Source organism: Ruditapes philippinarum, unplaced genomic scaffold, assembly GCF_026571515.1.
Source record: "Ruditapes philippinarum isolate M1 unplaced genomic scaffold, ASM2657151v2 ctg46_1_1_1_1, whole genome shotgun sequence".
NCBI lineage: Eukaryota > Metazoa > Mollusca > Bivalvia > Venerida > Veneridae > Ruditapes > Ruditapes philippinarum.
This window is the reverse complement of record NW_026863607.1, coordinates 325,029-339,980: the sequence shown is the minus strand read 5'-3', so window position 1 is coordinate 339,980 and position 14,952 is coordinate 325,029. Positions and strand designations below refer to the sequence as shown.

General features: G+C 30.0%; 2 protein-coding genes across 2 annotated transcripts; both read left to right on the top strand.

Annotated features, from left to right (window-relative positions):
- The first annotated feature begins 620 nt into the window (after positions 1 to 620).
- LOC132722674 (uncharacterized) lies at positions 621 to 4,702 on the top strand. Its single transcript, XM_060707194.1, has 4 exons — positions 621 to 758; positions 1,085 to 1,273; positions 3,646 to 3,684; positions 4,237 to 4,702. Exons 2-4 carry the CDS (start codon positions 1,108 to 1,110, stop codon positions 4,359 to 4,361), a joined length of 330 nt encoding a protein of 109 aa, XP_060563177.1. The 5' UTR covers positions 621 to 758; positions 1,085 to 1,107; the 3' UTR covers positions 4,362 to 4,702.
- A 6,792-nt stretch (positions 4,703 to 11,494) lies between these two features.
- On the top strand, positions 11,495 to 14,644 carry LOC132722673 (uncharacterized). Its single transcript, XM_060707193.1, has 4 exons — positions 11,495 to 11,605; positions 11,931 to 12,119; positions 13,575 to 13,613; positions 14,160 to 14,644. The coding sequence occupies exons 2-4, from the start codon at positions 11,954 to 11,956 to the stop codon at positions 14,282 to 14,284; spliced, it is 330 nt and encodes a 109-aa protein (XP_060563176.1). The 5' UTR covers positions 11,495 to 11,605; positions 11,931 to 11,953; the 3' UTR covers positions 14,285 to 14,644.
- The last annotated feature ends 308 nt before the right edge of the window (positions 14,645 to 14,952 follow it).

Sequence of the window (14,952 nt, the reverse complement as noted above, 5' to 3'; positions counted from 1 at the left end):
ATAAGATACCAAATTATTAAAACTTTAAACATTAGAATCACATGACCAGACAGTGTATTGTTATTATTAAACAAATGGCGTTTCGCCCCAGACGAAGGTGCATTATTTTATTGGAATAAGAGGATATATTTAGTCATAATTACTACTTCTTATCATCAGGATGTTAATAAGTGTCAATAATGGATGCCATGTTCTAGATATCACGTCTTTAACTTATGTTATTCCAGCCTAAACGACTTACAATTTAAGTAAAAATCCAAATGAACCATTATATCAGTTTAAAATAAATTCAAATTACAATGTAATAAAAGAATTTTCATTGCAATATATTTTAAGAGCGCAAAATTAAGTCTTATTTCTGGTATCGAAATTAAAAAAAAATAACGATATCCATCTTCTTTCAAAAGTTCCAGTTTGCAAGGAAAAGTATATATATTTGTATTACGTGAGCCTATGCTGATTATCATACCTTACGTAATTTCAGTGTAATTTCCTTTCATTCTTAAAATACAATGTTGGATTAATCACTGGTGAAGGATATTTGATATATATGATTTCTTTAATACGTTAGATAATATCTTTATTCGTCCGTCTTTTATTTTAATTTCCTACCTTTCGTTAATCTAGGGTTATTACTTTTGACGTCATTGTAGGACGCAATAGCGTCTAGCGTTTGCTTTAAAAGATTCGTGTTCTAATCTGTCTTTGGATTTCAAACTAGAAGGCACAGTGATCAGAACGTTGTTACACTTCGCAAGGTTTGTTTTTTACATAGATAAATACATAAATAAATTTTTTTACATGCATTTCTATTTAAGAATTGGAATTAAACGCAAACTTTTAAACGGAATATTTTGTTTGAAAATTAAGATCAGTATAAAAACTTACACACCTCGTTGGAAAATGTCATGAAGAATAAATTACACATATTGAATTATGAATATGTTTTCTTAAATCTTTTGATGAATGTCTTCTGTTTCTAAACATTCTACTGTCAAAGTATCTTTTCTGTAAAGCACAGTGCTAAAATAAATGCTTAATTTTAAATGCTTACATTGATTAATATAACCGTTTTATTTCACAGTGTCAAAACAAAGGTTTGCCAAAATGGAATGGAAGAACTTGTCTATAAATTTAGCTGTGATGTTAATTGCACTTAGTGGTTTGCTTGTATGTCAAACAGCCGCTATAGAATTAGGAAGTGGTTACGACAATGTGATAGAATTGGAACTTTTATGTAATTCACGTCTTCCGGAACATGCTTTTATTCGTGGTAAGAGAGAATATATTTGCTTCTTATCATAAGTCACTTAAAGTTTTTGCTGATTAATTTATTTACCATAGAAAGATGAAATAAATAACATTTTGCTATTGTTGATACAGAATATATTTTTCAAACTTTCGTTTTAAGTGTAAAAGGAACATGATATTTAAGCGATATTGGTTAGTATTTATATTTGTATGTCTACATGTTTCCTTAGTCAAAGTCAAATATTCATAAACCTCTTATCAATACAATAGGAACCTCATGGTTTATTTTAATTAAAGCAACTTAGACGAATGATGCAAGACATAGATTATAATCATAAATGATGGTTTCATACATACCTTACGAATAGGTTTTAACTTGTACTTAGATATAAGATCCGTCATAGAGGACAGTGAGATATATACTGTATTCCTAGAAATGTTCGCGGATACAATATTTCGCGTTTTTCACAACGTCGCCATTTTCGCGGAGACAAACTTTCGCGGATATGTAGTAACCGCGAATTCCGCGAATATTAAGTCGCTACGGCCTGAATTACAACTTTTGGAGGCTACGTTTTTGATGCATGACCTTGCCTGTTGGGTGCTTTTAATTATTTCATTTTTTTTGACAAGTAGCGCCTAAAGCGCAACGTTACTCGATACATTTTTATCTATTGACTAGTCGAACAAGGACGGTTGTTCCGTGAACACTTTCATATTTCCTTACCTTTTTTCATTATGTTATTAAGTAAGATTTAGTCAGACCCGTTAGCTTTTATTCTCATTTGAATCCTTTATAACTGACTTTATCTTCAAAATGTCGATACGTATTTTTTTACACATTATCGGACTGTACATCGCTTTCATTTTAACAACATAACAGCTGTTTATCAATGTAGCACTTTATCGCTATTGTATTGTACTTTTAACAAAGGATTACACCTACTCCAAGCAAATAAAATCCAAGTCATTCAATGTTTGCAAACTGTAAATGCGTTTGTTAACGCTGTGACTAGCAAATAATGTCAATAAGCATGATAATTACTAATAATTGATATTTTCTTGTTTAGCGTGCAAACTAGTATCAATAACATACATAAATAATTCTTTACACAGTTCTATAGCACCTGTGTTTATATGTTTTTTTGTGTAAGTAGATTATAATAAATATTCTGCACTTTTTTATGTTATGTTTGGCTGAAGCTAGAAATGTTCGCGGATTTGTTATAAGTGACATATTCGCGGCTATAAAGATTCGCGGAATCATGCCTCCCGCGAAAACCGCTAACTTAAAATGCGCGAAATCTTTTCTAGGAATACAGTATGCAAATTTATAAATTAAATAGATTGCATATAAAAACTATTGAGTAATGATTATGAGCATTTGACATTTACACAATTATATCAATGATTTATAATATATAAAATTATAAATAAATGTGTAAACACAGTCTGAGTTCTCTTTCACGAATAACTTATGTTTATCATATTGGTTTTTTTAAAGGAAATAATTTAGATTTGTTCACAACATAAAACGTATAACTAATGCACTTTCAGCATTTGCACCACGTGATTTTCAAATATTTCAAATAGAAATCAATATTGGTTTCAATCATATCAGTTAACTCTCTTTCTTATTTCCAGAGTTCAGAAATTCCATTTCAAATCAAAATCGCTCCTAGAATAGCCTTGTTCAAAATATCTTTATCAAATGCATATCATACTCCATCTTAATTAGGTTTCATTTCTTGAGAGTTTAAGAATCCATATAACATCCGTATATTGTAATTGAAAAAAAAACAACAACAACAAAGTAATGTCAAAATGTAAAACATATGATGTTGTGAAATAAGAAGGTCAGTCAACATGGTTGAGAACAATAAATATTCTATTGGGACACGTACAGAGCTGCAAATCATAATTATGTTAGACTTGGCTAGCGCGTCGTTCAATACAATTTTGACAGCTGTGTACTCGCCCAATAGAATTCAGTCTTTTTATTAACAATGTAAAATATAGTGGATATTTGTTTGCTTTGCATGTAAGATATTAATATATTTAACATAAAAAGTGAACACCAGATGCAATATTTTCACAAATGGCGTAGCCAAGAGTGAAAATATAAGATCTGTCGTTCAAGAGTGAAATATAATTAGATCCGACGTATAAAACAAACACATCTATTTATTTCATGCTTTTTTATCGGTTGTAACTCATGATTTTCAGATTTTTGCCGCGTAATGGCATGTTCTTAGTAATCAAATCCTGATGTCACATTGCTCTAGTTGAAAAAAATTATCCAGTAAACTTCTTGTGATCAAGCACATTTTACTCAAGACAACTTCAATCATTTCTCCTACAATGCTAATTCATTTATTCCTATTATATTTTTAGCATTTTGTGAAGGACAGAACAGTCGTATGAAACGCAAAGGTAACTGAATTTCTTTTAAATTACAATTGTAGTATTTATATGTTGCGAATTTTAACAATTGCTTATTCAAAGACAATTTCATTTGGTGATATCAACCAGTTACTAAACTAAAACAAACATGAACTTATACATTATATGACTTGGGATAAGAATATTGATAATATCAACTTTTATTTGCATTGCTGTTTACAATGCGATTGATGCTAAGGTATTTTTCAATTCAGGTTGCATATTTTATAAATGATTCTACTTAAGTTTGAAAGGCAACTGGTATTTTGATTGAGAAATATTTAATATAACAAGTAGCTCAAATGTAATATTTAGAAACACATACATTCAACATATACCATGGTTGTCACCAGAATATTAACGTCAGCTGTCAGTTTTTGAAAACGTGGGATTCATCAAATTATTGTTTTTGCATTTTTCTAAATCTTATTAATAATACGCAATATAAAATTTTCAGAAACAAGAATTGAGCTTTTCTATAATATATAATTGATTATTATCACGATTTTTATGGATTATTTATTTTATTTCTTATCATATCAGGTTTTGCTGGACTTGAAAATTTAGACCTTATGTCAGGAATATTTTCCAAGCTTCCAATGAGATCGAGTGCAGGGATTTCAGATATGCAAGCGCTTATGAGAGAAGTTGGAAGAAAAAGGAAATAACCTTCCATACAAGAGACTGTAGTCCTTTGCATCTTTCGGCAATGTTTTCCTGTAATGAACAAATGAGTTTAAATGAAATATTGAAATTTGAGTGAACAAGAAAGATATGATTATAAGACATTTTATCAAAGGCCCTTTCTGCGGTTTACGGTGTTTCAGATCAATGCTATAATACGATAATATAAGTCAAATAGTTTTATTGTTAATGAAAAGACTGCTGTTAATTATTTATATATTATGGTATAAAACGTAATACTATTTTATATATCATTTGTTACTGTACAAACAGATTGTATTAACTCAAGATAAAAAATAATGAAAATAAAATATAAAATATATGAGTGGCAAGTATATCTTATTATTTTTATAAAATTGCTGAATTCCAGTTTTCTGACTTGTCCAAATCACCGTTCAGGACAAAGTTACCTATTCATTTACCCCAATTACGAAATTGATATTATAACCGACCCCGCAGCTTACTGAATAAATTCTTCGTTCAGCTGCTCTTTGTAAGTACAGTGCGCAATTGTGCGTAGAACTACGATGTCGTTCTCAATTTTTGAAAGAGGTACTTGCTCCATTGTATTATTACTATCCATATGACGTATAGCCTTTGTAGCTCCCTAAAGCAATTCTTCGTTTAGTTGCTTTTTATAAATATTTTGAGAGCCAGACAAGTATTTTTCTAGCTTGCAATTGTTCGTGAAATTACGATTCCTTCCGAGATTTCTGTTTCATTTTTTTAAATACTTACTTGCTCCTTTGAATTATTACAAACCATATGGCGTATGGCTTTTGTAGTTCCAAAAAATTCTTACACAGCTAAAGATTTATTTAAATAACAATTGTTTTTACAAGTTTCCATCCCTTTAATTAATAATTATGTTCTATGATGAACTTTGTAAAAAGTGCACCAATTCTAAAATCGGATATCTTAATGTAAACATATTTGGTAATGCAAAACATGCGTGTATTTATTAATAAATTAACAATCAATACTTTTTTAATACTTTTAGCCAAAAACACGTTAGCATTTTACATAAGAATATGTTTAAATCTATTATAGCTATAAGTCTATTTAGTATTCCGTCATATATCGTATGTTTACGAAAAGATATCATTAATATGAAAGACCAAAAAGCAAGCCATTTACCCGCCAGCTCTTATAACATAATGTCTTGTATATGACGATGAGTGTAGCCAAATAATGAGGGGACAGACATCGCTTAAATGTTTTAGAGATGAAGAGATAAATAAAGACGACAAAAAGTCAAAATATTCATGGAGCCTTTCGGACGAGTTATCAAATCATCATCTAATAATGTTTTGTCAAGTAAGTCAGACCTTAAATAATGAGTCAAACTGAGTATTGCGATACATTATATCTTGGACATTAACCTGCTTAATAATGAAAGGAATTGTTTAATTAAAAGCAGAACTTTATACACATTTTTTAAATTCTGAAATACTGTCTAAACAAAAACAAACAAAAAAATTAATAAAGATATATCTCATTTACCTATCACTTTCACTGTTTAATTCAAATTTAATAGCAGCCGATCAAAATCACATCCCAATGTACATAAAGAAGCTCTCTGACGATTGATATATTGGAATAATTATATTTTGTATGATGGTGTACTTTGTACAAATCTAAAATATAGTTTCTGTTCTGTTCTGACAATTAACTGTGCCCAAGGATTATGTGAAGTAACATTGTTTTTCAAATGTATATATTTTCCTAATTTCATGAAATGAAAAAAAAATCAATAATGCGTGTTAAAGTGAAATAATGCCCATCTAAAGGTATCTAGTGAGTGAACAGGTGAGAGTCAAATAAATGTTCATTTTGCCATAACTCCTTTTGCTTTAATGATTTACATCGCATAAACAATTAATAACCACCAGATTCAAACAAATTTTCTGTAAATATCATTTAGAATTCACCTGTAACGTTTAATTTATAAATAGAGTGGGGCAGTCTTTTTATATTTTAGGCAAATTTTATCCTAAACATTTTTCAATATAATCTGTTGGTCAAATATATTTTAAACAGTCAATCTTTTGAAATATAAAGTCAATTCAGCACAACTTGACACTGAAAATATGAGCATAATGTCTTTTAAATTTTTAAGTTGTTGCTATGTATATATAATTTTATTTGTTGTCCTTTTGCTACTCTTAAAATCTCCAAAGAACCTAATGACGACACTTACCATGTAACATTATTCGTGATGGCTTTATCGGTTTTATCATTAGAAGTACTACAATGGCATGTTATATGGCTAATGATCATGATATGACAGTTACATATTTCTTATGAAACTGTCAGCTTATTTCCATAAGAAATGAAATAAGAAGGCGGCTATGTGTCAAAGACGATAATGTGTAGCATAGTATAGAACATGAAGGTTTCTTATATTCAAGTTTATATAACCACAATTACAATTAATTTGACTTCTTTAAATTCGTTCATTCCAAACAGTTTTAAGAAATTATCTGATGTTAACCTATGCCAAAAAAGAATTAAATATTTGATACTACTAAACATTTTAAACTTTGAGAAGTGAGTAACACTACTTTATAAACCACAAGTTAAACACTTCGTATAAAAATACGTTTTACTTAGTCATTTTGCATAACATGTACGGTCCTCTGTTAATGCAGCATTACCATTAGAACATTTGTAACAAATTGATAGTAAATTATTACGTTGTACTGTATAGGCTTAATTAGGAGAACGTCTTTCAAATTCAAATTTCCATAAACAACACTTTTTGTATAATGTAGGTGAAGACATTGATACACGTGGGAAAAAGGTACCTCGCAGAAGGCATCCTTAGGTGTAATATATTGTTTTGTGTATTTGGTATATGTCGTAGAAAGAGAATGTTGAATCACCTTATGTCACTTTATGTTGACGATTATCAAATGAATTAACCTTACAATACAATACAATACTCTTTATTGGTAAATCAGGTTACAAACATGGTAACAACATGACGATTTATCTAAAAAATATGCCACCCCTAGAACAAGATTTAAAAATATAATTATGTATATAAACCAACGCCGTTGAAAATAAAGATGGTTCCTAAATTAGAATGATTTTATTTAATATAAAGGTTCATTTTCATAACAATAACATTTTTTACATTCAGTGTAAACCTTGTATCAATATAACAATGTTATAAAATTAAACTTAGCACTTATCTTTAACACTTCTAAGTATGGTTTAGTTTTTTATATTTATTTAAAGGTGAATCCGTGTAAGTTAACTAACAAATAAGAAACCGGAAAATTCGATTGTATGTTTATCTATGTTTTAATCGAGCGTATGATAAACTTTCATTGACAAAGTCTTATTAGATGCTTAGAATCTCATTTTACTTTTTTCAAAATTTTTATTTATAGCGACGAGTTGTATACTTTGTCCTTAGATCACTGGATTCCTTATTTTCACATTTGACGTACAAACTTCAAACAAATAATTATAAGGCATTTCAACGCTGTAAAAGTTGCGATTGTATTTAATTAAATTAATTAATGCAGATTTTAGGATATATTTCTTTTGAAAATTAATATCAAAACAAAGTCTGCCACTGATTACTAACTTACTGATCGTAAGCGTGAAATAACAGTCACTATTGCCTGATAAAGATTGACGAAAATGTTTCGTATCGAACTAAATTTGTTTATAACTCAGTGAATTTTAATTTGCCAATATTTTGTTTTTAGGAAAATACAAAGACAAAAAAGGGTCGTAAGTACGTTATCTTTGATGAGTGTCCATCCGCCCGCTACGAAACAATAGGTAGCTTTCGCTACCGTGTACGGACCCCGGACATTTCACCAGTTATTTCCCATAATAGTTTATTTTTGAAGCACAAAATGGTAATAATTTATTAACTTATAGGATATTTCCTGCGGGATATAAGCCAAAGAAATAATTGTTGAGTCAAAAATAGATCACTGTACAGCGGTCAATGCGCACTTAAACGTACAGGAACCTGTGGCAATAATGGAAGAGGTATCCTTGAAAAGCACTTTTGGTGCCAAGCAATGCAGCTGCCTTTAAAGCAATGAATATGTACTACTCTGCAGGGTCACACCCCTTTGACCCGTGAGAAAAATCAACAGCCTCCTCTCCGAAATACGAGATAGGGTAAACTCAGTCTCGCTGTGAAGTCGATAGTTTGACCTCTTCGGTCTACCTTCCGTGTGTATCTACAAAATATATTCTGCAGACCAGGCTCTTCAAAAGTTGTATTCAGTTGTTTTTTTGGGGTTTTTTTTGCAGGAAAAAAGTACGTTTAAGTTATATTAGTACACAGATACAAGTCGAAATTAAGATGGACAGTCCGCTAAGATTTAGATTAAATATGCCGTATATAGACGGCTATTCAGAGAAGAAACAATTGGACGCCAAAAATGGAAATTTAATCAGAAAAAATAACGCCTATATAAAATCTATAAGAAGGAAAATATCATCCTGTACCTTACAATTCTTTATCAATATCCTCTTTTCTTGCAATTGACAGGGCATTCTTATAACGTCAAAATACTATTTCATAATTTCTTCTCTTTGCAAAAAGGAAATAATTTATTAGTTCATGCATTTTTATGAAACAGAGTCGAAATATCCATGGATCGGACAATATTCCTTCATACGGGTATTTCAATCAATCATGTAATGAATTTAATAACATGTTTTACGCGAATGACAATGGTAAGCATTATTAACATATTAAACCATGTTACTACTTTATTGTTACAATTCACGATGACTAAATAAAAATGTAAAAAACGAATACAATGTTTATGTTTATTTCACACCGGATATATTCATAGATGGGCCAGTGTTATATACGTATTAAATGTTTTAAGTCAACTAATTTTAAGCGTAACTTTACGAAAAAAAACTAACAAATTGGTACGTACGCAAATCTTTAGTAAAACCCTTTTACGTTAAAAAATATCACGTAAGTTAAAACTTACGCAAATCATATATGTATATTAGTAAAACGGTCCCCTGCTGTGTTACCCCATTTGCTGCAAAACACCAAAAATATAGGCAGTCCTGTTCAGCAAGCCGTTGTGTTAAACATGTTTGTTCGATTTTTAAACACGTGGTTTAGTTTTTTGAAAGATGTTATTACTGTGTATACTATGCTATCTGAATTTGCGCAATATTTGAACACAATTTGAGACTTAGATACAACCACTCCCATGACCTGATCTGACATATTAACAAGTTGATTTATTGCAAATGAAAAAGGTTGACATTAAGGTATCTCATGATTTGTTTTGGTTTTGGGTTTAACGTCACAGTATAGGTCATATCGCGACGTTCCAGCTTTACTGGTGGAGAAAGACCTCAGGTGCCCCTTCGTGCATTATTTCAGGCACGAACGGACACCTGAGTAGAACCACCGACGTTCCGTAAGCTAGCTGGATAGCTTCCTCACATGAAAGAATCCAAAGTCCCTGTCGGGATTCGAAGGGGCAAGTGGTTTGTTTTCAACGACCTTAACCACTCGGCCACGGACGCCCCGTATCTCATGATAAAAACGATTAATTAGAAATGCAAACTTCCAATAATGATTTTAGTCTTCGTGTTTCCATGCGCGTATAATACATAACAGTACAGACCGAATCCTTTATTCTGATTTCTGTCCACGTAAAAATAATATGTAACACTGTGAGTCCTTTATTCTGATTTCTATGAGCGTGCACATTAAAGATATACTATGCTCATCTTTAAGTAAAATAATTTCATAATTTGAATAAAAGAATGTACAAACTATTTTGGGAAGCGGCATACCCTTTTACAGGTCAAGTCGAGTTGGTCTTTTCTTAAAAAAAGAGTTTGAATAATTAAATATCTACTTTGTGTGAAGTCGAAACATGTTTATGTAATATTTACCAAGAGACTGTAAATTTCAATATCGTAAGATTAATGCTGTTGTTGCGACAAGCTAATCTCTAAGATAGTTAAATAAAGAAAACTGTTGGATCTCTGGTTAATTAGGAGCACATTGTTAGACGAATTCAAAAATTAAAATATTATAACCAGAAACAAAAAAAATGAAATTGTCAAACATTTATGGATGAATTTCTTCTTAAACAAAGGTCTAATAAGAACTCAAATGTTCATTGTCTAACGACTGTATCGTAAGCATTTGTGCGAGTTTAACGAAAATTTGACGACAATCATAACTCTACCGGTTATTTATTTCTGTGTCGAATTATTTATCAACTACATGACAGACACTACATAAACTACTTATTTAGGAAATTTAAATCAGCATTCTTCTTCAGTCTTATAACCGAGACTAATTTTCAGTTTTAAATTAAAAAAAAATAACAAAAAACAAAAACCAGAGAAAACAAAAACAACAGTTTATACTTGAATGAGAAATAAAGCTTGACAGAGACGTTAATTGAGAATGTTACCAGAAACCCTGAAAATAAATAAAATACCAAATAAAATACCGAAATTATTAAAACTTTACACATTAGAATCGCATGACCAGACAGTGTATTTTTATTATTCAACAAATGGCGTTTCGTCGCAGACGATGGTCATTATTTTATTGGAATAAGAGGATATATTTAGTCATAATTACTACTTCTTATCATTAGGATGTAAATAAGTGTCAATAATGGATGCTAAGTTCTAGATATCACGTCTTTAAACTTATGTTATTACAGCCTAAACGACTTACAATTTATGTAAAAATCCAAATGAACCATCATATCAGTTTAAAATAAATTCAAATTACAATGTAATGAAAGAATTTTCATTGCAATATATTTTAAGAGCGCAAAATTAAGTCTTATTTCTGGTATCAAAATTAAAAAAATAACGATATCCATCTTCTTTCAAAAGTTCCAGTTCGCAAGGAAAATGTATATATATTTGTAACACGTGAGCCTATGCTGATTGCAATACCTTACGTAATTTTAGTGTTATTTCCTTTCATTCCTAAAATACAATGTTGGATTAATCACTAGTGAAGGATATTTGATACATATGATTTCTTTAATACGTTAGATAATATCTTCCTTCGTCCGTCTTTTATTTTAATTTCCTACCTTTCATTAAGCTGGGGTTATTACTTTTGACGTCATTGTAGGACGCGATAGCGTCTAGCGTTTGCTTTAAAAGACTCGTTTTCCAATCTGTCTTTGGATTTCAAACTAGAAGGCACAGTGATCAGAACGTCGTTACACTTCGCAAGGTTTGTTTTTTTTATAGATAAATACATAAGTATATAAATTTTTTACATGCATTTCTATTTAAGAATTGGAATAAAACGCAAACTTTTAAACTGAATAATTTTATTTATTTATCAAGATCAGTATAAAAACGTATACTGCTCGTTGGAAAATGTCATGAAGAATACATTGCACATATTAAATTATGAATATGTTTTCTTAAGTCTTGAATTTCTTATGTTTCTAAACATTCTACTGTCAAAGTATCTTTTCTGTAAAGCACAGTGCTAAAATAAATGCTTTATTTCGAATGCTTACATTGATTAATATAACCTTTTTATTTCACAGTGTCAAAACAAAGGTTTGCCAAAATGGAATGGAAGAACTTGTCTATAAATTTTGCAGTGATATTAATTGCACTTAGTGGTTTGCTTGTATGTCAAACAGCCGCTATAGAATTAGGAAGTGGTTACGACAATGTGATAGAATTGGAACTTTTATGTAATTCACGTCTTCCGGAACATGCTTTTATTCGTGGTAAGACAGAACATTTTTGTTTTTGATCATAAGCCATTGATATTGCTTGCTGATTATTTTGTATGCCAATTGCTTGCTGATTATTTTGTATGCCATAGATTGATGAGATAAATAACATTTTGCTACTGTTGATACAGATTGCATTTTCAAATTTTCGTTTTAAGTGTAAAAGAAACATGATATGTAAGCGATATTGGTTAATATTTATATTTGTATGTGTACATTTTTCCTCAGTCAAAGTCAAATATTTAGGTATTTATTTACCTTTTATCAATGCAAAAAGAATGGTTTAATTTAATTAAAGCAACTTAGACGGATGATGCAAGACATAGATTATAATCATAAATGGTGGTTTCATACATACTTTTTGAATAGGTATTCACTTGTAGTTATATATGAGCTGTCATAGAAAGGCAAAAGTGAGATGAAAATGCAAATTAAGAAATTAAAGAGATTGCGTATAAAAAGTATTGAGGTAGGATAAATGAGCATTTAACTTAATTATATAAAATAATTATAACACATAAATACATTTGTAAACACTTTCTGAGATCTTTTTCACGAATAATTGATGTTTATAATTTTTGAGCTTTTTTAAAGAAAATAATTTAGATTTGTTCACAACTAATATAAAGTATAATTAATGCACTTTTAGCGTTTGCACCAGGTGATTTTCAAATAGAAATAAATATAGGTTTCAACCATACCAGTTAAGTCTCGTTCTCATTTCCAAGAGTTCAAAAAATCCATTTCAAATTAATATCGCTCCCAAAATAGCCTCGTCCATAATATCTTTGTCAAATGCATATCATACTCCATCTTAATTCGGTTTCATTTTTGAGAATTCAATACTCCATATTAAATCCGTCTTGTAATTAAAACAATAACAACAAAGTTATGTGAAAATGCAAAAAAATGGTGGTGTGAAATAAGACGGTCATTCAACATAGTTGAGAACAATAAAAATTCTATTGGTACTCGTGCAGAGCAGCAAATCCTAATTATGTTAGACTCGGCTAGCGCCTAGTCCAATACAATTTTGACAGCTATGTACTCGCCCAATATAATTCAGTCTTGTACTTAACAATGTAACATATAGCGGATATTTGTTTGATTTGCATGTAAGATATTAATATATTTAACATATTAAGAGAACACCAGATGCAATTTTTTGACAAATCGCGTAGCCACGAGTGAAAAATATAATGACTGTCCTTCAAGAGTGAAATATAATTAGATCTCACATATAAAACAAACACATCTTTTATTTATTTCACGCTCTTTTATCGGTTGCAACTCATTATTTACAGATTATTGCCGCGTAACGACATGTGCTCTCATATTGTTCTTGCTGAAAAATTATCCAGTAAACTTCTTGTGATGAAGCACATTTTACTCACGACAACTTCAATCATTTCTCCTGTTAATTTGTTTATATTCTTATTATATTTGCAGCATTTTGTGAAGGACAGAACAGTCGTATGAAACGCAAAGGTAAGTGAATTTCATTTAAATTACAATTGTAGTATTTATATGCTGCGGATTTTAACAATTGCTTATTATTTGGTGATATCAACCAGTTACTAAACTAAAACAAACATGAAATTATACATTATATGAATTGGGATAAGAATATTGATAATATTAACTTTTATTTGCATTGCTATTTAAAATGCGATTGTTGATAAGGTAATTTTCAATTCAGGTTGCATGTTTAATAAATGATTCTACTAAAGTTTTAAAAGCAACTGGTATTTTGATTGAGAAATATTAAATATAATAAGTACCTCAAATGTAATATTTAGAAACACATGCATTCAACATATATCACTGTTGTCACCAGAATATTAACATCAGCTATCGGTTTTTAAAAACGGGGGATTCATCAAATTATTGTTTTTGCACTTTTCTAAAACATCTTATAAATAAGACGCAATATCAAATTTTCAGAGACAAGAATTGAGCTTTTCTATAATATGTAATGGATTATTATCACGATTTTCTTTCATGGATTATTTATTTTATTTTTTATCATATCAGGTTTTGCTGGACTTGAAAATTTAGACCTTATGTCAGGAATATTTTCCAAGCTTCCAATGAGATCGAGTGCAGGGATTTCAGATATGCAAGCGCTTATGAGAGAAGTTGGAAGAAAAAGGAAATAACCTTCCATACAAGAGACTGTAGTCCTTTGCATCTTTCGACAATGTTTTCCTGTTGTGAGCAAATGAGTTTAAAATTAAAAAATTAATATTGAAATTTGAGTGAACAAGAAAGATATGATTATAAGACATTTTACCAAAGGCATTTTTTGCGTTTTACGGTGTTTCAGATCAAAAAAGTGCTGTTTATGCTATAATACGATAATTTAAGTTAAATAGTTTTATTGTTAATGAAAAGACTGATGTCAATAATTTATATATGGTATAAAACGTAATACTATTTTATATATCATTTGTTACTGTACAAACAGATTGTATTAACTCAAGATAAAAAATAATGAAAATAAAATATAAAATAAATGAGTGGCAGGTATATCTTATTATTTTCATAAAATTGCTGAATTCCAGTTTTCTGACTTGTCCAAATCACAGTTCAGCACAAAGTTACCTATTCATTTACCTCAATTACGAAATTGATATCATTACCGGCCCTTCAGCTTACTGCATAAATTCTTAGTTCAGCTGCTCTTTATAAGTATTTTGAAGAAACAAACAAGTGCACAATTGTGTGTAAAACTACGATGTCGTTCTCAATTTTTGAAAGAGGTACTTGCTCCATTGTATCATTACTATCTATATGACAAATAGTCTTTGTAGCTCCAAGCAATTCT